The sequence below is a fragment of the Cardiocondyla obscurior genome, linkage group LG08 (genome assembly GCF_019399895.1).
Source record: "Cardiocondyla obscurior isolate alpha-2009 linkage group LG08, Cobs3.1, whole genome shotgun sequence".
Taxonomy (NCBI): domain Eukaryota; kingdom Metazoa; phylum Arthropoda; class Insecta; order Hymenoptera; family Formicidae; genus Cardiocondyla; species Cardiocondyla obscurior.
In genome coordinates this window covers 6939098-6966396 of record NC_091871.1, presented here as the reverse complement: position 1 = coordinate 6966396, position 27299 = coordinate 6939098, and the positions used below count along the sequence as shown (strand labels likewise).

Sequence of the window (27299 nt, the reverse complement as noted above, 5' to 3'; positions counted from 1 at the left end):
TTAATTTTAATATTATAAAATTATTATTACATTTTCGTTACTGCGATCACTTTTTAGTCATGGTTGATTCTCAAAATATTTTAAGTTGTTGGCACATTGTCTTGTATTATTATTAATATTAATGTATACATTATTAACAATTCTTAAGATAAAAAAAAAATCCCTTTTATCACATATGTTCGGTGTAATCTCCATAAATTAAAACTTTTTATTATGTGTAAAGCGTGTAATGAGATCTAACGCCCACTTCGGCTGATCTGAAGGGACCATGTGGCCTGCATTTCGTACAAGCACCTCTGTTAAATTGTCGACGGTTTTTGCGTAACCCGCTATTTTGTCTCCAACCATCCATATTTTTCTTGACGCTTTTGCATAATTGCTTGCCCCAGGCCACTTTAATTGTTTTAAGTAATTTTCAGTCAGCGGATACGCTACAATAATATCTAATTGCCCGTTGTAAATGAGCACTCTATAATGTTGTAGAAGATCCACCAAGAAGAACGTTACTGATTGCATGACGTCTCGTTTCAAATGCTCTTCGACGGTACGAGTTTCAACGTTGAACGTACTATTACCCACGTGAATAGCTCGCCTCACGTCAGCACTTTGGATCCACTCGGACATCCAATCCGAGTCGTTGCTGTCTTTTACAAACAAATAGTTGAAATAATAATTAAAGCCAGTTAAATTGTAAAAAAGGGACGACGAGTTATTTAAATCGCCATTAAGAAGCGTATCGAAAATTTCAAACGCCTCGAGGTACTTTTTCTGTTTAATAAAGCCGCGGGCCTTATTTTCGTACTGTTGAAATTGAGTCTTTCCATTCTCATCTATCAGTCCGAGTTGATACAAATATTCGCTGTACAGTAACTGATTCTCTGGATCGCATAAACCGTTACCAATAGCCAAGCCTTCTAAGTTAATTTTGGTCTCCGCTTTGATATTGTAATCTTTAATAGCATGGGATACTGCGGGCACGTATTTCCCAGCATATGATTCACCAGTGACAAAGAAATTATTACTTTGTAACTCCGGGAATAACACAAAGAACTGCACTAAAGCAGTATGAATGTCTCTTCCGACTTGCGTTTCATTTGTGGCATATCCTTTGTCATCACCAGTAAAACTATAACCAGTACCGACTGGGTTATCAATATATATTACATTGTGAGCTATGTTCCATGAATATTTTCGCATTGCTAGAGTTTTATTAGCGGTCACTATAAACGGACCGTTTTCCATAAAAAGACCGAACATAGAAGTTGCTCCGGGGCCACCTTGCAGCCACAAGACTACTGGTGCGGTCTTTGGATTGTGCTAAAAGATAAATAATAATTTAAAGTCTTATATCAATAAAATTTTTAAGCAGAGACTTAATAAAATTTGTTCCTGACAGACTTGGCTGTCTAGGATGTGCATAACAGATTATCAGGATCATTAAATCATTACTCACCATAGCTGGAAAGAACCAGAAGAATAAATTAGAATTGTACTCCTTATTTACTGTGAGATAGCCCGAGTAGCTGCTAATGTCGCCCATCTCTTTGTGCTGTACGACAGCTTTCGCTCTTGCCTCGTCAATTTTCCCATTTTCTATCAGAGGTGTTAGAAACAGCGGTGCACCGACGTCCTCCCTATCGTCGAGTTTATAATGCTTCAATTGCGGATATACATTTAAGAGTCCGCTTGCACTTTCCTGCGGTAACGCGAAGAACAACGCGCTTAAAATCAGCACGAGAACGTTATTCATATCGTTAGTTGAACGTCGTCGTGCACTACACTGCTGACTGCTGATGCCAATGATTTTCCTTTCCTTGTCCTTGTGGTCGCTTTATCAGAGCGAATACTGAACTCAACAGACGGACTTTAAATCCGTTCGACTGTAATTCGCCGTATTGTAATTTATCACGGTTTTTCTTCAATAATATCGTTAAATATACAGACAAATTTGCGACGCACGTTAATAGCAGTCAATTACGATATACGCATTATTTTAAAAGAGCTAGTTAGATAACCGTTTGTTATCACGCGTAGCGCAGTGTTTGGCGCTTATAATCAGCTGTCTAACCTAACTGTGTGACTTAACCTATACGTTTCCTTCGCGCTTGAATTGCGTTTATGCGTTGGTGACCATGCGACAAGGTTGACGCGCTGTTATATATATAATTAATTCCGGTTCTAATTGACTGCTATTAATGTGCGTCGCAAATTTGCCCGTTTTATTTCCAAGAAGTTTGTAATATTAATGATTCGCTGCTAAGTTTTATCGTATAATTACAATAATGCTGAACTTTGTAACCGCTCTTTGCTAAATTGCGGAACGAGCTCGAATAAATGTATTATTAATATTCTGTATTTCTTATTTTCTTACAGTCGCTGTGATGTTTTTACTGTAGACAAACGGGCCAAGTATTCACGAGAATCTACACACAGATATTCAAAATGAATGATTCTTTTTTGGAAGAACTGGAATTGATACCGAAAGAATCTAAGAAGGCATCTCAGCAATTGGATTACCATGTTACCACCAGGCATGCTACTTCGTCTCCGTTAGTCCATTTCTCAGAGCGAGACGAAAGAAATAATGTACGGCAGCAGAAGGAACATTTTTCACCAGTTCCAGGTATGTCTGATATAAACATTGCTAACAGTAAAGAGCCTTCTGTAAGAAACTCCAAGAAACTGTCTGATCAACATGCCAAGAAACATTCTGCAAACGTAAAAATCGAAAAAACCGACAAGATTCTAGACAGCAAAGCTAGGTCCGTTGACGCGAAGATAAAAGTGAGCAGTAATAACCAACATAGCGTTAGCAGAGAAAATAAGACAAAAGTTTGGGAGGTAAAGTTTCCCAAGGCATCTGAAAGTAAAGATCGTAAACGACGATCGGACTCGAATACGGAAGCTACACACTTTACGAATAGTTCCTTGAAGGAAAATAAACGTTCCCTCGACTTTTCCAATAACAATTCTTCAGATACTTCCAGTAAGGAAAACAGTCGTCCGTCGGATTCTTCCAAAGAGGCTGGTTCTCATAATCCGACGAAAGAGAAGTCAACTGATAAACCGAGAAAATCAGTTCTAAAAATACGAGAGCAAGATCCGGTTGTTTTACTTACCGCTATTAAAGAATTGATAAGTACATACACCAAGCAGGAGAGCACAAAAATTTTACGCGCTATGCAGGAGCTACATATTAACTCTCAAGCTACATTGATAAAAAATCTTTTGAATCAGACGGATGATCTAGTCAAAGAAATGCACCCTAGTAAAGATTCTGCTAGAGTGAAAGCACTGATAGAGGAAAACGAGCAAATGCAGCAGGAATTGATGACTTTACGGCTGCAAAATCAACACTTACTGAATAAGTTAGATGAGCTTGAATTTTTGAAGCAAGAAAATGCGACTCTGAAATTGAAATGCAACGAGGTTAGTCAGACATAATATGAAACAATTGTGTTAATATGTTGGACCGTATATTTTAAAACATATCTCGCGCAAATATTAATTACGACATTCACGATTTTAATTACTTGACATTTAAAACAATGCCTTATATATTGTAGGATTTAAGAAATATTTTTTTACGCGATAACTTCCAAACGAGAGATTAGATTACATGTGCTAAACTATTAATATTTGCATTTATTTTTATCTATTGCCATAATAATATAATAGTATAAAGTTCATTTAAGTATTAATGCATGTTGTGAAATAAGTGTCCTGACTTATTAAAATTTGATATTGATGACATATATAACTAATTTATTTTTTTATAAAAATGTTAGATACTAGTTCCTAAATATGTGCGCACAATTTTTTAAATTTGTAATAAAACTTTTGTAATATTAAATAAACGGATATATTTACTTATAAAACTTATTTTTAAGTAAGCTTTTATATTTTTTTATACATCCATATTTATGTACAATATAAACATTCTTTTTTTTTTTATAGTGTATTTCTTATGAAATATTAAAAGAAAGTGAACATCTTTGGCAAATTAGCCAAACTACAAGGCTATACACGTTTGCGTATATTAAAAATACGTACAAAAAAGATTGAGAAATTATTATGTCAATTAACGATCTTACAAATAGCCTTATTTTAATTAAATGCACAATTCTAAAAACATACACACATTAATTTTCATTTTTAATATTGTCCATCTTGAAGAAAAAGTTATCTTGAAAAAGTGTATCAAATTTTCAATGATTATAGTATCTGCTATGTAATAAGTATTTAATGCATAGTACAGATACAAAATATTAAGTAAAAATTGTTAAAAAATTTTTATTTTTTTTTTTTTATGTTTTAATCACGACGAGGCAATAGTTCTGCTTGTCTTCTATCTTCTTCATCTTCTTCATCTTGGTCTTCGTTGTCAGTTCGCTCTCCTTCTTCGGGCGGCCTCGTCCACCTAACAAAAAAAACTTTTATTACAAGTATTTGCTCAAAAAAAATTATTTAATGATTAATATTTCTCATTTTTAATTGTAGAATTTTAATGCTATCTATAATTATAAAAATTATGTAAAATCTGACCTGATTAATGTTTCTGGTGATCGATAGAGGAAGATCAATTTGGCAAACAAGTCTTCTTCAAGACATAAATCGCCGCTTTCGCGCACCAAATAAATATCTAAGCAGAGACGAAGAATTCTATCGACGTATGGCAAATCGTCGAACATTATCTTGGGCGCCATATCACTGACGAGCTTCCGCATCATTTGACTCACGACTATTACTGCGGTCGTATATAATCCTAGGATCCTGTTCGAAATTATTAATTTTTAAGCAATATAAATAAAATATAAACGACCTTATAAACATCTTATAAATCTTTGTGAAATTTTACATAGACATATTGAACTTACCCGAATCCGCTGATAAAACTTAAACCTTCGGGGAAGGTCTTGTCGTTGAACAGGAACATCATGATATAATTGCAGTCATTTTTTGGTATCTTACTCAAATATTTAATGTACGGATCGCCTGAACATTCTTCCTGAACCATCCACCACTGTTTATTAGCGCAACAAGTTTTGTTTGTTAACAACTGGATACTCATATTTCTGTAGAGGTAGCTGTTGTCTTCGTCATGTGGAATCCTCGCTAGAAATATATTATCAATGATATTTTACTTTTTTCAACGCTGCTTTAATAGTATTTAATTACACTTACGATAGTACAATGGTCGCATTAATTGCGGAACAGCTTTGGTGATTCTAGCAGTGACTTTGAGAAATTTTGGAAAAGCATTTTGCAATATTACAGTCGCATTCGATGGGTCGAGGTGATCACTCAACATGTCCGATAACGTTTGTCTTACAGGGTTGAATTCCCCGTTCACTAACGGATGCAATTCTACATTGCGAACCTCTGTGGTAACTCCAGAGGCATCCTTAGTATCCGTTTTCCTAGACACCGTCCACTCCACGTGTACAGTTACTACCGTAGTATTAGAATCCAATTCTTTTTTTAATCTAAAAAAGATAAATTATGTTTTTATAAATAATTTTAATTTTATAAACTAATTATTAGAAGCAATAATATATTTTTTTAAATAAAACAAACCTTTCTTTATCAGGCGGAGAAATATCCCAAAGTTTTCCCGAGAATCTACCAAATCTTATAGCAGCTACGTCAGTATTAACGTAGTTCTCGAAAAAGGTAACGGCCGACTTCTCCTTCGAGTATAATTTTGTAAGATTTCTATAATCGTCCTGCGTGTATTTGATAATAGAACTCCCTTGCGCCGACATGGAATAGATGGGTTCGTACGGACCAATTCGTACTTTCATGGATACGTCGTAAGGTAAGTTCGACCAACCTACGGTGCTACCGAGGGCAAACAGAAGTAGAGGGAACCATATTAACCCGATTATGAGTAAAAGAACGCTCCCACCCACGAAGTACTTGCTCATTTGTTTTTTCTTTTCTCCTCGTGGCTGAGGGAAGTCTGATTCGACTCCTCGCATGCACTAAAATTAACAAAAAAAAATATATTTCAATTTTAATGTATATAAAAAATTATATATTATTATTCTTACAAAACTTACTTTGAGTTGATAAATACTAGCAAAGATATCTTCCATTTTAAACCAGTCCATTATAGTCATGGACGTATCGGTCCATATCCAATCCATCACTGACCGAAGTTCAAAAAGGAACGGAACCAGCATAAATCTGTAAAATAATTTCAGTCAATTAAATTTATATAATAGATTATTTAATAAACATGTTACTAACCCTTTAAATAGAACGTAGTTCACAACGCTGTATTTTTTGCATAAAAAATTGCCCAATATTCGAGTCGGATATCCTTGTCGCAATTGATAAGCCGCCAGCAAAAGGTAAAAGCACTTCACCATGTACCAAATTTGGGGAAATAGATTATCATTGAACTGCCTGCAATATTAAACATGTTATATATAATATACGTACTAATAAAATTAATATTAAAAGCATTATAAAAGAAAGCAATAATAAGATAAAACTTGTCTTTTACCTTTCTGTTACGCTCGGTAAAATAAAGAACATCCATAAATGAACACCAAATACTAAGCAGTACTGGAAAATTAATTTTCCCACAATAGATTTTCGAAGGAAAAGAGCTCTATCGATGACAATCAGAGCAAATTGCAGTAATAACATCAACAGGAAGGGCATAGGAACTCGATTTTCCTGAAAATAAGCCGTTACTCCACCATCGCCTTGTTGAGCCTGAAATTAAAAAGTGTAATTTTATTCAAAATTAATATTAATAATCTTATACAATCCTTTCCTTTTCCATATACTTACTCCAAATGCGGAAAATCCGAAAATTAGCAAAAGAAAGTTGAAAAAGTCGCAAAGGAACATGTATGCGTAAACATTTGTTTTCTCTTTACCGGCTGGATCGATAATTCTTGTAAAGAAATTTTTTAATGGTTGGGCGTATTTAGTGAAAAATTCTCTGAAAAGTTTGAAAATATGATTTAATTAAATTTAACAAGATAAACAATATTAATAATATAAAATAATGAAAATAACTGCTTACTCTTTATTAATTTTTTTAGAAAATAATTTACTGTGAGGATGCTCTTGTTCTTGTTCCGTCACGAGTCTTTTATTTTCATCTGTCACGGGTGGAGCATTATCCATATCATTTAATACGTGGATTGGAGATTCTTTTACTTGAGAACTGTAACACATAAAGATATTTATGTATATCAAAGTTTTACACGTTACAAACATTTTAAAACATTCTTTTAAGTAACAATTTCAACGTACTCGCTTTTTTCCTGTGTATCAGACTCTTTTTGTTCTTTGTCTAAAGGCTTTGACGGCGCTGGAGCTATTTGACCAAGAATAGTTTTTCGTAATTTCAAACCTGCGGTTGTCCATTGACCCAGCGATTTTAGCATAAATCTATAAACCAAGCATATCAGCATTATTCTATATAAAATATTCTTGTATGTGTCTTTAAAATAATAATTTTTTTTTGTACCTATGGAAGAATAGCATAAGAAGCAATAATAAATCCCATAAAGCGTAATTAGGTCTCTTTAAAACCCCGATGATCCTCGGTTCATACAGCGGATGGTTTATTTGAGCGACTTGATTCCAGGGAATTAGTTCCAATTGAAAAATACATTTTATTATAACCATAGCCTGAAAAATATAATTTTTACATCAGTCTTCATTATATTCTTTAGACACAAATTAAGAAATGCGTTACTCACCTCGATGTAGGCAATCATCGTTACCCAGAAATTTTTAGAAGGTCGTGGAATCGTTAAAGAACCCCATAAGAATACCATAAGCGGTAATGGCGTTGAGAGCACGGATGCGTTTTTGATTTGATGGAGAAATACCATGAAGTAACAAATTAAACTGGAATGCGCTAGAATTCCAAACCAGATAGACGCTGCCAGTTGTATGACGGGTGGTTGGTCCACTTCTGAGAGTTCTCCGGCTTCTTCGTCTTGTTGGACTGTCAAGCCTTGCGAAAAGAACGTGCTGCATACACAAAATTATTAAGTTAATTATATTCTGCAGTGTAAAATAAAGTATCAAACACATATTTGTTTAGAAGAAAGATGATATCTATTATCATATTACTTTTATACGTAACAAACGCGATTTAAAATATAGAAATTATTTCATAGAAAGTCTTTCTATTCCGTAAACTTAGAAATAATTTTTGACATCATAATTGAATAATGAAAAACGATAGAGATGCATCTTTCTTCTCAGAAAAAATTGATATCGAAAGCACATCTAAAGCTCAGTCGAGGTACCACGAAATCTGAGCATCTGAAAACGCCGAAGACATTTAATAACATTAATTAATGTGTGTGATCACAGTGGACGTTATTCACTTTCGTCGTTCACCGTACACGAAAGTCAAAGAGACACGCAGGTTGCTTATATCGTCAAGCCAAGTTCTTTTTGCTTTTCTCGAGTCAGGAAATGATCCTTTTCCGCCACGAAATATAATACGGAAAATAAATGTGGCAGACGGTTAAATGTAAAAAGGATCTTGACTGACGTGCAAGCATGCGAGGACAGGCGTGAGCTAGTGCGTTTGCAAAATGGTAGAGAGGCCGAGCACATCGAGATGCCTGGGTTTTCACGACATTATTTTCGATACCTGGAGGAGGACATGTCCAATCCTCGCTCCAAACTCGGCGCCAGAATTCGGATGTGTGGCACTGCCAGCGAGCTCCTCTTCCTGACACAAACAACACCACGCTCTTTCTACGTTTACTCCACATAAATATATATTTACGGCGTCACAGTCTTGGTACGTAATTTTTGTCGGACTAGATTCAGATCTTAATGTCGCAGATTAATACTCGAGTTCGCATTTATAATTAAATAATTATCTTAAGGATAAAAATAATTTGGTAGCGTTAGTTTAGTAAAATAAGTATGAATAGGATTACTTTCGCTAAATACGCACACATTAAACTGGAAGATATATATATAACACTTTTGTTAAAGCATTTCACACAAAGTAAAAGCTCTTACCTTTCCTCTTGCTGGTGCGGTTGACTTGGACCCTCTCCGGGATCGTATTGCTCTTCTTTATTGTCGTTTGTAGCTGATCTGTTACAGCGAGCACATTTACTACTAGCATCTACGTATTTCATTTTATATATAATTTAGAAAAATCTCCAAAATTATTTGTATATATACACATGTTTAAAAAATATAATTTCTTAAAAATTATTATTGGAAGCATTATAAGATCACAAGTACTTCTGATGCTAATTTTGAAACAAATTTTGCAATATTAAATAGCGTAGAAAAATTAAAATAAAAAAATATATTTGCACAATATATTTACAAGAATTTTGTACTTGGTAAAAAATAGATTAATCGTATATTTATTTAAATTAAAATATTAGCAGTATAAAACATAAAATTATGCAACTACGTATGTACAAGTTAATCCTTAAAAAGCATGGAAAAATTAATTAACATTCCCATGAAAGCAGAACATTATTTTAAATAATGACAATCAATATAAATTTTTCTAAATAAAGAAAGCAAAGAATATAACTAATTTTCGTGAAAATAATAGGAATGAATATACAACCCTCCAATTTCGTTAAATAAATCAAATATGTTTTAGCATTTTATTAATATATGTAAAATTTTAAATAAAAATTAACTTACCGTTCCTGTAGTAAAGGTATCGGCTGCCACATTTGATTGATTCCCAATCGCGTTCCCATTTTAAAATCAGGCTTCGCCTAAATATGATAAATTGTAATATCAAAAAATATAATCTTGCTGCAGTTTATTTATGTAAATTTTAATTCTTTTAAACTAACGGTATGCCATACCTTAAGAATTTTCTTTTCCTTTGCTAAAACCTTGCGGATGTATCTGTAGTCGTGAGAGAATCGATTTAGGTACCTCGTCATGGATATTAAAGTGCTGTTGATCATCACTAAGAGAAACTTGAAATATGTAGAGAACGAGACTTTCTTCTGTTCTTCCTTCTTCTCGTCGCTTTCCTTATCTTCTATCTTTTCTTCTTCGGTATCCGATGGCTCTGGCGTTTTAGCCAAATCCGTAGCATCTTTCTCTTCCGTTTCCATTTCTACTGAAGTAAGACTCGTGCGGTCGGCGCCCTAAATAATTTTTGCAATAATTTATACATTGAGAAATATTAATTTGCTTATTCAAAATGTGACCAGTTGAAATTAATCAGGTCTGCCGAGAAAATACAAAAATGCGCATCACATAGTGCATTGAATCAAATGGTATTTAAACATTTTGAATAAAACAAAACAAAAAAATACAATTTTTAAGCGTCATTAAGCTCAACAAGTTTTAACTAAAAATACTCAAATTGCAAATATTTTGTAATTCTTAATTGAAGCAATTGTTTATATTACTGATTGTATTTTATTAAGATTTATACTTTAAATTTTTAGGTACTCTTAATACTTTTACATTTATTTTTACTGTACAATAAGCATACAATAGGCACGTGATTACAAGAGCTACACGTAAAATAGTCTGAAATAAGTTCTCATATGAAATATACATATGTATGCACATCAGTGAAATACCATTACCACTGTCCTGTTATTACAACATATATAAATTCATTAAAAATAAATATCATGTTAAAAGATGTGAGGACAATAAAGACGACAGCACAAGAGTTTGTTTTCAATATTGCTTCTACGAGGCTGAAAGTTTATCAGAGAGAAAATGTATCATCGAGCACTAAAAGCGTGGTACAAATGTGAAGAAACAATCCACTCGCTATTATTATAGAATTCGCTGTTGTAAATTTGCTGTTGCCATTTAATTTCGTATTATTGTGTTAAAATTTATTTTCAATAGAAACAAATAATAAATGATTAATAAATAATATTGCAAAGACTTCTTGTTAAAATGCAAATATTACACAAAATTAAGAATACTTAAAAAAATTACAATAAAGAAACATAAGAGATATGTTAAGAAGAAAGTAATAGAATTAATTGTTATTAAAATAATTAAGCCACAGCAAATTAAATACAACTTATAAAAAATGTAAAACTAATTGCAGAACAGAATTGAGGTGCAAAAAAAGTGAAAACAGATTGCTTTATCGCGAACGAACGAGAAAGCAACTATACAAGTGATACAAGAAGAACATACTAGCACAGAAGTGATAAAAGATAAAAACGACCCATAGAAAGCAATAGCCAGTAACCGAATTTTATTTAGGAGGCAGTTGATTTTCCCAAATAAAAATTTAAATAATTTATATACTTAATTGTTCGTCAAATTAAATGCAAAATAAAAAAAAAAACGTTTTAAACCTGGCGTGACTTTATCGTCATGTTATATGTGCTTTTGTAAGATGTGAAGTAAAGATCTCCCGTGAAGCGGAGTCGAATATCGTGCCAACGTTGACGCCTGCCTTCTATTCAGCAATTCGGCTTTGAAAGTAGTATTATGTACAAGAGTAAAGGCGATAGTTATAGGCAGACGGATGCCTGCAGCGGTCATGCAGCCTCTTAAAGGGAATCGGGATGTCTCACATCGGTTGCCATAGCAGTGTCGGTCTCGGAACGAGCGCTCAGATAGGACATGGACGATTTCTTCCGTGTCAAAGGTACGCTTTTACGCCGAAGTCTCAGAGCATCCTTTTCTGTCCCTCCGTACATGGCGACATGCGTCGCGATCTCAATGTCTGTCTTAATCACCGTGTTCATCAACTGTAAGGAGACTTACGCGTCAATTCCAAGAATCGGTTTTTTGCGTTATCGCTATCGGGCCCGGACGCTGTATCGCTTGGTCCCTCCTCGAGTAGGAGAGAGAAAGAGAAAACAGGGGGGGGGTTGACAGTGCGTAGAATTAGAGCCAAAGAAAGATATGCGTAATGGATGATACATGACGACAAGAGATTTTTGGTTGCAATCGTCACACGAAGGGGATGCGCCATTCGATTTTTTTAGTGGTCCGTACGAAGTGTTTTCTTCTTTTCTTTTCTTTTTTTTTTAATTTCAGAATATTACTAAGATTAGTTTATCAATATCTATATATGTACATATGTATAGAACTTTTTACAAAATGTTTTTCACGTTAATATACGTTCTTTGAATACAATTTTTATCATACTTTTGAGCTACTTCGACGGACCATATTTATTAAGAGATTAGTGAATCTTGACAAAAATTAAGTTTAATTAAGTCTAACATTTCATTAGCAGAGTCATTCAAATTCATACCGGAATCCTAGGAAAAAAAAAAAAACAGGATGTTCGCTTCGACAAATCTACGTTAAGTTTCCTCTCAAATTTACTCACCTCCGATACCGTCATTCTTCGTCTCTGGCGTTCCTGCTCGCGGCGAAGTTCCTTCTCCTTCTTTTCGACGTCGCTGTCGGGAATGAGATCGGTGACATCGTCGTCGTCCAGATCGTCGAACATATAGTAATCCCCCGATCTGACCGCTAATTGTAAAAAGAGTTATCGATCATTAATAAATCCGTATTTTATCTTGCACAACGCGAAAGCCATGCAAAGTGACAACGATATAATTTTGTAAAAGCAAAGAAATATTTTCTAGCACACTTCATGAAAATTATATGATGTATTATAAGTCTCATTTTTATTAACACGTTGGATGCAGCCCGATAATATGATTTATGTGTTTCTACTAATTTTAATAAAAGAGAAAAACAAAATCTGGGGTCTCCTATGGCTCTACTCATTAAATTCGCACCCAATGTGTTAATTAGAAGTGCATAAATATACAGGAAAATGCCAATAGATCAACTATATAATTTGTTAACACATGAGCTACTTCTATCTGTACATTTTATATACAATTTAAGTCGTGGGACAGATCTGAGAACATTGGTTGTTAAAACAATGCTTGGCTGCAAAGAAAAAAAAAAAGGAAAAATGTACATTTACCATCTCTGTTGGTCTTCGGCGTACGAATTCTGTACAACGGCCGTGTTCCCGGATAGAGTTCATCTAATAAAAAGACACAAAAAATAAAGTAAAAATGTATATACAATGAAAAAACTATTAATACGGAAAACACACCGCATACAGCAGTATACGTTGCATTAATTATTTATAATAATTCGATTCCGTTGTTGATTGCTAGAAAATTACAGTTTATCAAAAACAATAAAATTATAAAATAATAAACCTAACCTCAATAAAAAAAAAAACAAAGTTCCAAGTATTATCTACAACGATCTCAGTAGAAATAATCCTGAAGACACAAGCGTTTATGTACAAAAAATATATCTTGAGCGAGTTTCTAGCCCAATGTATCTTATCACGTAATAATCTCTATCACTCGAGAGATTTTCGGATGGTACGTTCTAACGAAGCGAGACGGACGCCAGAAGGCTGCGAAGTGTTTAGCGGTAGGCGTAGATGTGCAAACGTAAAAAGCGTATGTACAGGTAACCGTAGCACACTGGTAACGACGCAGACGTTGTCGACGAGTGATTTACACGTGTGATGCGAGTGTGGAGAACGTGAGGCCGTCGAGATGATGGACTGCCGCGGATCGTTGTTCATCCACGTCGGCCTGACCGGCAGACTGGACTGGCGCCGATGCCGCATGGAGGACGTCAGAGACCGATCGGCCAGGCCGCGACCGTAAGGCGGAGGCGAGAACACCGGGAACGTCTCGTCCGGCGACGGTCCTCGAGGATTCAGCTCGCTGCTGGGTGGCGAACCGAACGATATGCGGGTCGGCTCGAGGTAGCCCTCGAGGCTGACCGTCATAACAGCAGAGTTCGGCGTTGGTGCTTGCAATAAGGACGCTGCCCGTGGCGTCAACGGAGGTGGCTCATCGTCGTCCTCGTCCAGAGGCGTTTGGTATCCTTGCGGGGGCGTGTGGCCCGAGGACACGCAAGAACTCACGCTGGAGGTTCTCGCCAAAGGAGCTTGTCTCTCTTTTTTTTTTTTTTTTTTTTTGGGCGCATTAAAGATATTTTCATTGGGCATTTTATTGTGTAGTTTAAATTAAATTAGTTAAATAAAAATAGAATAAAATATTAGAGACAACGACGATGACTTTAGTAAAAAAAAATAAGTGTTTAATAAATTAAATTAAATTAGAGTTGTCTCTCGAATCGCTTTGATAGAATATACTTTTTTTAAATATTATATTAAAGTTTTATTAAAAAATCTTACCGACTTTGTGAGTCTGAGAATCTTTATAAGATGGTCCTTGTATTTTCTGTTGGTTGGCTTTGATCTTGTCCATCTTGAATTTTAATTTCTCTAGAACGGCTTTCTCCACATTTTCCTGGATTTCGATACGCTTGTGATGCAGCTCTTGAAGTAGTTCCGCGCCTCGGGAAGCTAAAATGCTCATAGCTTTTGTCTCGTCCACGATGTGAAAGAAGTAATAGCTCTTGAAGAGTCGTTTCTGTATCAAGAGGAATGCGAAACATAATCCATCCCAAACCATGCCGATGTCTTCTCTAGTAACACTACATTTCGCAGGGTCCAATATTGAGTCGCTGGAACTCTTGAATTTTCTCAGGCATGAGATACCCAGCAATTGTACCAGCCAGCAGACTGAATGTTCAAGCTAATAACATAAATAAATTAATAATTCCCACATTTATAAATCTTTCAAATATGTTTGATATATTTTTTTAAATTATGCAATTAAAAAAAAAGAAAAAAAACTTAATTCCGTAATTTACATACTTATTAAATGTAAATATTATTATAAAAAAAACTTACATCTTTAATGAGAACGCAGCCCACTCCCTGAAGTAGAGCTTTTGAGAAAATAACGATGACGCTGTATCCGATTAGCATGTTCCACCATTTCAAAATAGTTTTCATTGGTCTCAAATAAAAATCACTCCCTTGCCAAAGGAATATGAACGCTCCTATGAGATAACCGAGCGAGAAGAGATTCGTTCTTTCTGTACCAGCCAGAAACATAATCGACATTGTCACCCACATGAGACTCATCATGCTACCACGTTTGAATACGTCTAACCACGAGTGAATGTGCGAGACGTAATCCTTTACAGGATTTACGAAGTTTGGTTTTTCCATATCTTGGAAAACGGAATAATTGTGGCCAGCCACAAATTCTTTACCGGGCTGCAAACTTTGTTGTTCGATGTAGAAGACCAAACTCTGTCGCACGATCATCATTAACAAAATAAAATCACCTAAAAAAAAGAAAAAAAAAATTATGTAAAAGTTTTCCGTTAATTTTTCATTCTGTTAAACTTACAAATTAGTTTTCTTGAATTCGGTGGAAAGTCAGGATCGGGAAGATACATCCATTCTTGCAATCTTCTCATTACTTCCGACTTCTTCCAAGGATAATCTGAATAAATCCGTAAAAAAAAAAAAATCTGTACTGCTTACCTCATGTAATTAAAAGATTTTGCTTAGTTTATTGCATTTAGATGATCTTGTTACCTATGCAGAGCCACGAAGGCGGAGCCACAACAATAGCGTATTGAATAGGCAGAAGAATTATGGCAAAAGTTCTAAAGCAGGGCCAAATGCGTGCCACGGTTTTCCTCTTTAACGAAAAAAATAACAGCAGCCATACGCTGTACAAAACGGAATAGAAATCCAGTCGTGTCCCGATCAGAGTGACAATTCCAATGAGACATATTTCGAGGCCGAATTTATAGAAGCCGTAATTAAAGAGGAACTTTAAGCACTCCGGTAGTCCTTTGTCAGCATCCATTCTGGTGATGGATGGAAACATTACTTGAGGAGTATCTAGCGGCTCTCCTCTATTATGACGATAAAACCATTGACGGACTCTGATAATTTTTCTAAAGGTCGTAACAGTGACAATGCCAATGTAACCTTTTAACAGCTCCGGAAGCATACCCGGCATTGCTTTTCTCATTCCAAACCACTCGGCTATGTTGTAGACAGTATTATTACTAGCATACTGCTGCTGATTATCGTCGCTGATCTAGAAACATTTAAAACAATGTATTTAATTAAAGATTTAAGAAAGAGCTTGTTGTCACGATAAGACGAACAAGTTCTAATTTACGTACAGTGCAATTAACGTTCCAGTTATCGTGATTGATGTATTTAATTTGATATAACATCTTGGTCACTGTGAGAAGTGATACTATCGCTGCCATTACGTTAATCGAGTTGATCTGTATGTGTCTCTTGAAATTAATTATTATGACTATGGCGACGATAAAAAAGAAATTTATTGCGCATACCTGTAAATCAAATATATAAATATAATTTATTTCTAAAGTTTAAAAATGTAATATCGTAGTGATTTTACTTACGTCGTTAATGCACAAAAGAACGAATGAAATAAAAACAATTTTCTGCATGTGTATTTCAAGGAAGAGCCAAGCATAGTTGTAAAAGTTAATAAGCTGCTCTGTTATTTTTCGTAACAGCGCAATTCTTTCTAATTTCGACATATCTGTAATTAATTTCAAAGACATTAATATTAATTTGTTGAATTAATAATGGCTTATTTGTTAAAGTAGTAAGTAAAACAAAAATAAAGAGCATACGTTTTAGTTGTTTTAGCGTATATATCGTATGTTTTTCATCTTCAGCGAGTGTAACATCGGCTGGTGAAGATACTGGAATATTCAAACTCGGAGAATATCCCAGGCTGGAGCGTCTAAATGTGCTTTCAGCCCTAAAATTAATAAAAAGATATTTCTTAAAGTTTTTATACAGAAAATTCTGTAAAAATTGTAATAATGTTTTACAAAATTATTATAGCCTTAACATTTTAAGCCTGCATAATTAAACATTTCTTATACAAACCCTAATCTTTCAATATTGGTGACTTCAAGGAAATCCTTATGGAAATAATGAATTTGAAGTACTGTGATGATAACGAAAAATGTTGGCGTCAGCAATTTTACAAACAGATCTTTAATTGCATAAGTCTCCAGTCCAATGTCCATTTGCCTAAAGTTAAAAAAAAAAAAAAAACGAAGATAAACGTATGATGTAAAATTTAAATATTTAATAAATATAAAATTATAATTAAATGGTTATTGCTTACAGATCTTGATCTATACCGAGGTACTCCCACTTATCTGGGAAATTCTGGAATTGATATGTGTAGACGAGAATCAACATGATGATCGAATATCCAATGACGGTGACAAAAAATGGATACATCATTTTTCTCCATGCTATCCAGGATATCTAAAATTAAAAAATTTATTATTTACAATGCAATTGCAATGCACTATTCTGGCCACTCGATTTCTTTAATTATATTCTATTAATAATTTCTAAAATTTAAACAATACCTGGAATGTAATTACAAAGATGAGAAATAGCGACATATAAACAATTCTAAACATCGTCATACGTTCGCCCGTAATGCCACAGATAAATAGCATAATCGCCACCACGGCAATCCAAAATCTTGTCAGTAGATCATGTAATAATTTTCCGACGTTTTTCATAAATTGACTTTTAATTTCTGGTGTCTCGTGATTCATGGCGGTAGTGGCTGTTGAAACAGATACGTGTAATGGTGCCACCATGTCCCTCAAAGCGGAAGATTGCCGCTTCTGTAATCTTTCCGCCATATATTGCCTCATAGTGATCCAAAACATCGATATAAATAAGCACTGTAAACGAAAAAGTTATTCGCAAATATTCTAAAATGTATAATCTTTTCATACACAACTAATACAATAAATTTTTTAAAAAAACTTAATTCTCTTTCTGATTTTTAAAAGATTTTATATTCATATTAATGCGTACCTTAACAATGAGATGCCAACGACCGAGCTCATCGACTTTGCTGAAGCCGATCTCGGAAATCTTTATGCCGCTCACTACCCTCGGCAGTTCATCGTCATTTAGATTCATACTGTATACAAATTGTCCAAGAAGTAAGAGAGTCGCATAAAACACGATAAAAGGAGAACACTTCATCATGGAAGCTCGTTTGTTGGGTACCATCCACAGAATCAACGCCCAGAGAAGCAGAACGAACGTCGTCCAACTATGATACATTATGCTCCATATCTGAAAAATTATAATTATCAGTTCTAGTGTCTGTAATATTTATATTTTATGAATCTTACCATCATTATTATGTTCGTAGCCAGATATGACGAATTTACTATCAATTGGAAGATGGAATACACTGCCATAATTATTTCTTCAACGATGCCCGGCGAATCATCAGGGGTTTCTTTATAAAAAAAAATCATTAATTAGTTACTTTGCTTAATCAGCTTACATAAAATTATTTAAAATAATAATAATTTAAAGTTTACGTCATTACCGTCGCTCAGACTTTGCATTTGTATGTTATCATCTTGCTGACCGTCTTGATTGACGATGATACTTCCGGTAGTGGAGTCCTGAAGAAGTCCCGCTCTTCCAGATCCAAATCGCATTAACTAGATAATAAAAAAAAAAAAGAAAAAAACGCTTTTAATGTCTAAACTCCTTTAACAATAATTTTATAATACTGTATCATTCTATAAACTTTTTATTATATTTCTCACGTTGCACGTTAAATTAATATTTTCCTACTTTCTTACGACGATGAAAGACTTCATGCAAAATGAGTGACACATGCATTTACCTTCGCCAGTTTATTAACGTTAACTAAACCTTTGTTAACAATGAGGTATGCGTGTGAAAAATTATGTGCAAAGTTAGTTGCAGTCTGCACCCCAAATTACGATTTCTTTGCTCGAGCGGAATCTCAAGCTGCTTATCGAAGTTCGCTTGCACCGCATGCAGAGATCGATGTGGGGTACATCGTTTAGCAAATAATTAATTAATCATGCATATTCAATTGGTATACGTACAGGCGTTCGTTCGTCGACCGTTGCTAACGACGGCTCTACGAGCGGCTTCTAAAACAATGGCAAACTAAACATAGCAGCGTCCAAACGGAAAACGATTTTTTGGTTCAGCATTAAAACAATAACTGCACATCTGGAAGCCGGCGACAAATAAGAACGTGGGAGGTCTTTAAAAAAACAGGCGAAACAACTTTTTACAAAAAATTAATCATCAGAGAAAATTTGTTAGAAGTAGAAATATATGATAAAGCTGTATGCTTGAATGCTAATCTGTAGGTTTACACAATCAGCATTAACTGTAACATTATCGATTACGTATTTCTTACAATTTAAGAAGCACTATAAACGTGCGTAACAATTAAAGAGTAAGCTGAGAACGGAAAGTTTTATGTAAATCTTTAGCATCCAATGCGACACACGTCAGCAAAATAAGAATCTGAAATAAAAATGTAGCTGAAAAACAAGGGCGAAGTATAATTGCAAATAAGTGGTGACATCCATTCGTATAATACAGAATCGTTTCTCATGTGGCACGAGTCCTTACGCGAGCCTTACGTCGCGCTGATTGCCATCTTTGGGATGGTGTCCTGCGCCTGATGGACACGTGTCTGGACAATGGAGTGTCCAGGTTTTCCAGTCTGCTGCTTAATCGGTTCGCTTCTTTCGCCTGTAACGCCTCGTTAGTACAAGCATGTTTTCAACGAAACTTTCCACGAATAAAAATTGAGTTACCAAAACTTTATCTTAAAAAAAAAAAAAAATTATGTTAGATCGAATCGAATTTATTGTATAGTAACTTCAAATTTAAAACAATTTATAGAACTTGTTAGGCAATCAGCTGTTATATGCAGGGTAACATATGTTAATTATTCCATACCCACAAATGAGTTAATTGCGCTCTATGAAACAGGCGGATAGTGTATATAGCTTGCAGTACTAAGGCTATGACGTTTTAAGAGAAAGCTCGACAAAGGAAAATACTGTTTAGTATTATTTCTAAATTTGATATATTGTATAAGCTACGTAGAAAGATAATAAATCCCGTCGCTAATTCTAATGTACTTTAATCTTATTAATTATACCATCAAACTCTAATTTTGTCAATATAAAATGTAATTGCGTGAAAATAATAATTAAAATGATTAACATAATTAAAAATCTAGATAATAAAAAATATAAATTTTTCTCTCTAATATTACCTACCAATATTCTTAAATTTTCTATTCTAATTTAGAAAAAAAGAGTATATCAATTTATAATTTCTACATTTTACAAATATTGTTATTAAATTAAAAAATTATTTTTAATTATAAATATATATATATGAACTTACGGGTTTTCTGCTAAGAAATTGCGACTGCAACGCGAGGATGTAGTAAAGCCAGAACAATCTCAAAATGTATCCGTAAATGAGCCAGTCGGCGTCATCTGCATATTCCACATTTCTTGGATCGCTGCAATTGGTATGATAAACGGCAGTTAGAGCCAGATAACGCGACCAGGCATCGGACTCTGGAAGGATTTCTTGCGGCCATTCGTTCTGGTAGGCGAGCAATACAACGATGTGAACGAACACGATGACCATGATGATCCTGCAGACCACGGCAAAGCCTTTCCGTAGCTCTTTGTTGCATGCCCAGCAAGTAGCGGCGCCGAGGAACACCAGGAAGTAGAAAGCGGCTTCTATCGATGGCATCAGAGCCGCGACACAGCATAATGACGCCAAGACAATATAGGTGCCAATACTTCCCAGGAAATTGATTATCTGAATCGTGAATGTGCGTAGGCGTGAGTTATCTTTGGCTGGACATCGATTTCTTTTTCGTGCAAAATAAAACTCAAACATGCAGCTTAAAATATATACGGTAGACTCCAATTGATTTGGAATTTATATTAATTATTTAATGCGAATACTTTCAATTAAATATACAACGATAATAATATAAGATTGTAGTTACCTTCGTAGTACTGTCATCCGTTTTCTGTTGCAGAGAATTTTCCTGATGAAGAGTGGCTTCGTTTTCTTCGTCACTAACGCGCCGTTGGGTCAGGAAACGAGATACAAAATATATGGCAAGTACGGTGGGCAGGATTATCAATTCCGGCGTCAGCCAATAAAATACTTCCCATACCGATGCGCTATCTAATCTGACGAAACCTATGTGCCTGAACAGCTTCTCCAAAAACACGCCTGAAAATAATATTTGCTTATATTTCAATTTAATTATGACTTGAAGTTTCACGACATTTAAATGCTTTTTACATTTTTATTTTACATTTTATATTACTTAATCAAATATTATCGTGTTAAAAAAAAAAAAAAAATTAATAAGCAATTACACGTATATAGAATTTTTTTTTATGAGTTAATGCACTAATTTAGGTCAGAATGTGGCTTACAGTTTTGTAGAAAATGTCCATAGGGCGGTAATGACAGAAGAACAATGTGGAAGGTGATCTGAGATATAACTACGAGGAAAGCTAGGCAAATGCAAATCTTTAGATATATTCCTGTGTGGCCTGTCATGGTTTGGTGCGTCGGTATCGGGACCATTGGAGAATAGAGCATCATCCCTAGATAGACGATCGACAATCCCGTTGGTCGCCATATCGTACCTGTAACATTAAATATAGTTAGTTACAGTATTTTAATATTTATGATTTTATCACAAGTAATAAAACGTTTGCTTTTTAAAAAAAGTGTTCATCTGGGAGGTTTTTCTCTTATAAAATATTGTAACACGGTACATAAATCCGATAAAAATGCGTAACAATTATTTCTACGTCTGTGAAAAGGTCATTTCTGATAGGGATGTTACCGAGAAATGACATTTCAACCCCTCCAAGTAACCTTTGCTTTTACTATTGATCCATATTTATTCATCATAATATTTTACAAATTTTTCCAGCTGAAAAGATTAGCAGCGTCACACGTTTTGAAATGTTATCTCTTAAAATTCCAGCGAATACATGTAACTCGGTATTCCGCTGTGCAATATTAAATATCAGAAAAATTTCTTAAAAATGCATCTAACAAAGACATCACGTTAACATCCGGGGTATAACCGAAGTATGTTCTACATGGCGAGTGATAATTAATGCAAATCATAGTTTAGTCTGTCAGCGATAATTACTTTTGCATCATGGAACTTAACAGATACTTCGCTGACTGTTTAATCTCTGAATCGAATGTTCCTTCATGCATTATTGTATTTAGCATAGTAGAAACTTATGTTGTCTGAACTCTTCGACAAATGTTCGCAGGAACGCAGTAGTATTTCCAACAGCCGCTTCTAGCAACTTAGTCATCCTATTCGCGGCACGTGTTATATTTACACGACACGCATAAATAACGACATTGTGCCGCTGCCAAGCTGAATCTTGCTGTAGGCGATTCTGTTAATTATCTCAATAGATGTGCTTTAGAACAAATCTTGAAACAAATTTTTTTAACAAATATTCTTGTACGCTTACCGACGTAATATGACTCCACTCTTTTCTCTTCTTAATAACATGTAGCTCTTATTTTAATTTGTTAGGCCAAAGTTTCACACCCATTAATTACTGGAGGCTTCACGTCACGAAGCTGACTTCGAAAATAAAGAGACTGCACGCACGAAATTTCTGTTAATGTTCATTAAACTTTTTAATGAAACAGAATCATGCATGGTAATAAATTAGACTTTCAATATTGCGCGTAGGTATTTGCTTAATAAATTATGATACGTCATATATGTTCACGTTTGATCAAAAGTTTATTTTAATAAGTTATAGTATCTTACTTATGACGCTAGATTTTTTTTCAGAACTCGTGCACGCTTATGAGATTCGATATTCTGAAGTCAAGTATTTGTTTAGACAAAACCAGCGGATCTCACTCTCGTCTGATACAGATATGCGAGTTCAAGCGCCTGCCTCCTAATTTTAGAGTACTCTTTGAGTCGTTCAGACGTGTCTGCGTTGACATTATGACATTCCGGCAAATAGAATATAATAAAATATATATATATATTATTATATTGTAAATTTTTACTATTTCAGGTTGCATTTCTATTTAGATTATTCATAATTATTGTGACAACTACAGAAATATAAATTTTTTAATTATTTAAATTATTTTAAATATTAAATAGAATATTAATTCATTTAATATACATATACACATTATTTAAATCAATTTTTTTAATAATTTATTTTCTAGTTTATTACTTTTGATCATCAAGCACAGTTACTTATCATGGAATGTTGTTATTTCCTTTGCTGTTAATTAGCATAATACTGAATATAGTTATGCAAAGAGTAGGCAGTCGATTCAAGATTCCTCGAAAGGCGATTCTCGTTTAATTCTATTTGTTTCATTCTTACGAACGGTGATACATTGGCGTTTCGTATTTTTATTGCTTTTTACAGCTGGCGAGCAACGCTATGGTCATTATTTAGCCAGAAGTGATGACGATTATAGATATGATATCACCAATGCATTTATTATATCGCCGTGTCAAAAACTCCACGAGATATTTACGAGATAAAAACTCCACGTGTTACAAACAATTGTGATCTTTTACGGGGATTTATGTTTCTTCGGTCGTTTTTATCGCTTCGAAGTCATAAATACACGCGTAAACCATTTATCGATTCTAATATATCAGAAGAAAATTGGTAATAAAGTAAAATAAAACTTACATCCGGCTAAGATAACTGGTAGAATGACCCTGAGAAGGGCCACGTTCAACCAATATTTCGTCATGCCTTGAGCTGCCAGAATGGCCCTCCGCCCTGAAACGAAGAAAACAAAGATATATTAATCGACAGGACACTTAAGTACATTCTCCAAACATTGCAACAGCAAGTTTTCTTTATTAACAATAAAGTGTAAAGGTCTGTTGAAGTCAAACGCTATTTGTTTCATCGCAAGACGTAGAGCCTTCGCAGCGCCCTTCGTTTCACGATCGCTTTGACCCTTTCAGCCCGGAAATTTTTTCCACAAACCGGTTTCCCAACGCTATGTTCTACGTGCTCTTCAAGCCATCGTACTCGGCTGTAACGTAAATTGCACTTGAAGCCACTCGAGATTATTTACAGGGAACGCTCTCGCGTAGTGGCGCGTGATCGTTATAATTAATAATTGCCGTCACGAAGATCGTCGGGACGTGGTCTCTGCGTAACAAGATAATGTTAATTACGAATGGTAATCAAACTGATAATGATCGTAGTTTACAGTTCGCATTATCAGGGAAACAGTTATTTGTCGAATGCCCGGGACGCGATTAAGTAGCCCGGGCGAATTGATAACTGAATGTTGGTTGCCGAAATGACCGAATCGCCATTAGGCAATTCTGGGAATGAGAGCGAGTGTGTTTTTCGGTTGCGGGAGGATTCAGTGAAAGAGGCGCGCCCACCTTAATTACGGGCCAATTACGTAGGGACGACATCGCCGAGAGGTGCGCCGGTTACGCTTTTATCGCATGAAGATGTGAACGGTGTATGTGGCGGAAAGAGGGAAGAACATAGCGTTGCGTGACGATATTATTTCACCATAGGCGATATCAATCAGCTCCTGTTTTATGATTCGATACATCCCGACGACAGCATTTATGGAGCAGGAAAAAAGAAAAGAAAAAAAAAGAAAAAGAAAAAAAATGGAAAACGTAACCTGCGAAGAAAGAAAATCTTTTAACAACAATCTGTTAAATTTAGAATATTAGAATAATATTCTTCAGCACGATTAAGTTAATTTAATTAAAAATGATAAACCTTCACCAATTTTTTATCATGCAAGATAAAATAATGTCTAATTATTGATAAATTCTTAAAACAATAATGTAATTAATAAAGTATATTTACCTTGACTTTTTATGATTCAAACTTGTATTTTATTATAGAGGAACACCTTGGGCACGTCACACATATGCAATCATTTGCAAGTTGAACTTCTATTCCAATCCTTTGTATTTTAACATTATGTCCACATATTTTACAAAGTAAAACGCCGTGCGAGGTAACATCCATCGTGACTATGCTTCCATTTAGGGTCTGCAATTTGTTATAAAACAAAAAAAAAATATATATACACATATTATCGATTAGTGTTAAAGATAAGATGCGCCCTAATGGCTTTACTTATTGAACTGTGCATAAAAGATAATTCGGGTGGAGCAATGTTTTCTCTTTGATAAATAATATCACGATTAACAACGGCATATATATTGTGCGTGATTCACGCGCAAATATACCAGCCTTGTTATCGGGATATTCAAGCCGCTATTGATAACCTTTCTATACGCTAGATGCGCAAATTTTTGAGAGCACTTTATCTCGAGATTATTCGAGATCGCATGCAAATGATAGCAGCGATCGAACGCCCCATGCGTAATTTCCACGTGCATCACGTCTGCCGCATTTTAATTAGCCATCTCGGTTGTTTACTGGAAATCGTAACTATTCCAAGTATGTTAATTGATTGTAAGTACAAACGTCCGGCGTTGTTAAAACTTTATAAATACAATGTGCCGTAATTTTTCTTTGAAAAAAAATTTGTAGCCACGCTGCCGATATTATTAACGTTGCAATAATATAACGAGGACTTAATTAAATAAACGCAACACGTCGTTAAGTATAACAAATTAAAGAATAAATTCGTGCAGTGATAAATTATTTAAATTTAATTTTCGTAAATATAACGGTTCTTTAATACAAATTTTAATCTTTTTTTTTTTATCTCGATCCGGACAAAGAAATAATTAACTACCCATGCCGCTAATGAAATCCTCGACGTGTGTATTATTCCCATCATCAATTATGCATCACGAATGGCCGGCTTTATTTGAGACCATGTGCTCATTGGTTGAATTGTGATTTAACAAGAAGAATTGTTTTTAATTAATGCCGAATAAATTCCGGCTCGAATGCAATAAATAAATATAAATATTCATAGAGTATATAAATCATTTGTTAACATTTCTATATTTATTATCGGTATTTCTTTGACATTTACTTTTTGCTATCTTCTAATTAGGATAATCATGTTTTGATTGAATTTCGTAGTACGTGGCAATATACGAAATGTGCACGTTGCGTGCCGAGTTGACGTGTTCCGCGTTCAGATGCGTATCGTATGCCATAACAAGGGATTAATCAAGAGATTGCACATTTAAAGAATAAATTGCACTGTGAACATCACGTTGGATTTTATGTCTAATGATAACGATAGATCATCTCGACGTCTAAAACTGTTATTCAGGTTGTAAAATTATAAAGTCACACATAAAAATAATAAATCCCTTTTTCCTTTACATTAAATCTCTGGCATTAAAAAAGTTTCGACTACCGTTTGAAGTTGTAAAAAACATTTGCTTATCGAAATTTTCCTCGTACAGTTATTTTTATATTTTATGGACAAACTTAAGTCGGCACAGCGTCGCGAATTACTGTCCTTGGTCACGGCATGTATTCACATGGTCATATTTCCGTTTGCAGTAATTGTTGTCGACAATGCTAACTGATACCACTTGATAGCATAATCTTGCACCTACAGTTGCGCATTGTAGTAACTTTGTCACTTCTTGCAAAGAATATTATTCATGCAACTCTTTATATGTAAATTAGAGAACCCCCAAACTAATTATTAAATTCATTTACGAATCCTTTTTCTTATATATATATTTTACAAAAAAATATGAAGCTAAAAATTGATTATATTTATCAAGAAATTTAAATTCAACTTCACAAGCATCGGTCACAACCGTGAAAGAAAATATCCCGGAATTTATATTCTTAAAATCTGGCACGTACCGTTTCCTTGTCAGATATTTCTAGACGTTACACATCCATAAAGTAGAAAAAACAATTTATTAATATTTTTTCCACAGGTTACTCAAACAGGCGCGTTTTCCGATCGGTCGGTCTTTATCAGAAATCCGTTCCGCGACTAAACGAATCAATAAATATTAGGAAACTGCATCAGAAACGCAAGCACTCAGCTGTTATTTCTGCATTCGCCTTCGACGTAAACCGTTGGCGGCGGAAAGTGTAAACGTACCTTATGCGAGTGCGTTCATACAGCATTTCGGCGCATTCCTCTTCCAGAACGTTGCCCCAGCTGTTTTCAGGCCGATCGAACCACGAAGGTAACATGCGCTTCCCAGCACGCTCTTCGCGATCTTCAACAATCACGAAAACGCACGCACAGTCAGCGATGATTACACGCAACCACGTACGCGACGCAGGTAACCACAGCGCTCTCCGATTTTATGAATGACAATGCTCACGTATGTTCCACGCGTCACCTATTGTAAAACCAGCAGAGCGTCGCCCGGCACTCTAATCTTTTTTGCTGTACGAGCACAGCCGACACCAACCGACCGCCAAGACGCCAACGTGACTGACGCCGGCTCGCCACCGACCACCGACTGATTTGGTCGTTCCGTAAGGACGGTAGGTAAGCCTGACCAAGGCTGACACCGATATCTGCTTCGAGCTTAGCAGCGAAGTGCATGCGCGGTAAC

At 34.9% G+C, this 27299-nt stretch overlaps 3 protein-coding genes across 11 annotated transcripts; 1 reads left to right on the top strand and 2 right to left on the bottom strand.

Moving 5' to 3' along the window:
- Positions 1 to 85: 85 nt before the first annotated feature.
- Positions 86 to 1976, bottom strand: LOC139105057 (venom serine carboxypeptidase). Its single transcript, XM_070660941.1, has 2 exons — positions 1454 to 1976; positions 86 to 1317 (listed from the first exon to the last, which is right to left on the bottom strand). Exons 1-2 carry the CDS (start codon positions 1748 to 1750, stop codon positions 199 to 201), a joined length of 1416 nt encoding a protein of 471 aa, XP_070517042.1. The 5' UTR covers positions 1751 to 1976; the 3' UTR covers positions 86 to 198.
- Positions 1977 to 2052: 76 nt separating this feature from the next.
- LOC139105060 (uncharacterized protein DDB_G0280579) lies at positions 2053 to 3774 on the top strand. 3 transcript variants are annotated; one of them, XM_070660950.1, is made up of 2 exons: positions 2053 to 2142; positions 2374 to 3774. In XM_070660950.1, exon 2 carries the CDS (start codon positions 2443 to 2445, stop codon positions 3442 to 3444), a length of 1002 nt encoding a protein of 333 aa, XP_070517051.1. In that variant the 5' UTR covers positions 2053 to 2142; positions 2374 to 2442; the 3' UTR covers positions 3445 to 3774. The 3 variants fall into 3 exon arrangements, with proteins under 3 accessions (XP_070517051.1, XP_070517049.1, XP_070517050.1); XM_070660948.1 differs by having other exon boundaries at positions 2105 to 2232; XM_070660949.1 differs by having other exon boundaries at positions 2109 to 2197.
- Positions 3775 to 3879: 105 nt separating this feature from the next.
- Piezo (piezo) lies at positions 3880 to 27222 on the bottom strand. 7 transcript variants are annotated; one of them, XM_070660911.1, is made up of 40 exons: positions 26834 to 27222; positions 24640 to 24828; positions 23479 to 23571; positions 21196 to 21411; positions 20754 to 20986; positions 20129 to 20560; positions 19340 to 19462; positions 18264 to 18381; positions 18061 to 18170; positions 17735 to 18001; positions 17272 to 17598; positions 17019 to 17164; positions 16775 to 16921; positions 16513 to 16643; positions 16276 to 16418; positions 16027 to 16203; positions 15425 to 15938; positions 15234 to 15329; positions 14726 to 15168; positions 14165 to 14567; positions 12920 to 12982; positions 12308 to 12453; positions 11541 to 11717; positions 9840 to 10130; positions 9670 to 9746; positions 9019 to 9096; positions 8639 to 8719; positions 7728 to 8004; positions 7493 to 7656; positions 7276 to 7413; positions 7043 to 7186; positions 6805 to 6958; positions 6512 to 6726; positions 6253 to 6411; positions 6063 to 6189; positions 5578 to 5984; positions 5185 to 5486; positions 4878 to 5115; positions 4546 to 4773; positions 3880 to 4420 (listed from the first exon to the last, which is right to left on the bottom strand). In XM_070660911.1, the coding sequence occupies exons 3-40, from the start codon at positions 23540 to 23542 to the stop codon at positions 4315 to 4317; spliced, it is 7662 nt and encodes a 2553-aa protein (XP_070517012.1). In that variant the 5' UTR covers positions 23543 to 23571; positions 24640 to 24828; positions 26834 to 27222; the 3' UTR covers positions 3880 to 4314. The 7 variants fall into 7 exon arrangements, with proteins under 7 accessions (XP_070517012.1, XP_070517013.1, XP_070517014.1 ...); XM_070660912.1 differs by lacking the exon at positions 19340 to 19462 and adding an exon at positions 18799 to 18846; XM_070660913.1 differs by lacking the exon at positions 8639 to 8719.
- Between the last annotated feature and the right edge of the window lie 77 nt (positions 27223 to 27299).

What these genes read in the sequence shown, in the direction of transcription:
- LOC139105057 (XM_070660941.1), bottom strand. Translation starts at nt 1,750, where the DNA reads ATGAATAACGTTCTCGTGCTGATTTTAAGCGCGTTGTTCTTCGCGTTA. An exon ending in TCTGGTTCTTTCCAGCTATG is followed by an intron (nt 1,318 to 1,453) that starts GTGAGTAATGAT and finishes TTTATCTTTTAG; the next exon opens with CACAATCCAAAGACCGCACC.
- LOC139105060 (XM_070660950.1), top strand. Translation starts at nt 2,443, where the DNA reads ATGAATGATTCTTTTTTGGAAGAACTGGAATTGATACCGAAAGAATCT.
- Piezo (XM_070660911.1), bottom strand. Translation starts at nt 23,542, where the DNA reads ATGACGAAATATTGGTTGAACGTGGCCCTTCTCAGGGTCATTCTACCA. An exon ending in TTCTTTTGTGCATTAACGAC is followed by an intron (nt 16,204 to 16,275) that starts GTAAGTAAAATC and finishes TTTGATTTACAG; the next exon opens with GTATGCGCAATAAATTTCTT. An exon ending in CGATGATTGCCTACATCGAG is followed by an intron (nt 7,657 to 7,727) that starts GTGAGTAACGCA and finishes TATATTTTTCAG; the next exon opens with GCTATGGTTATAATAAAATG.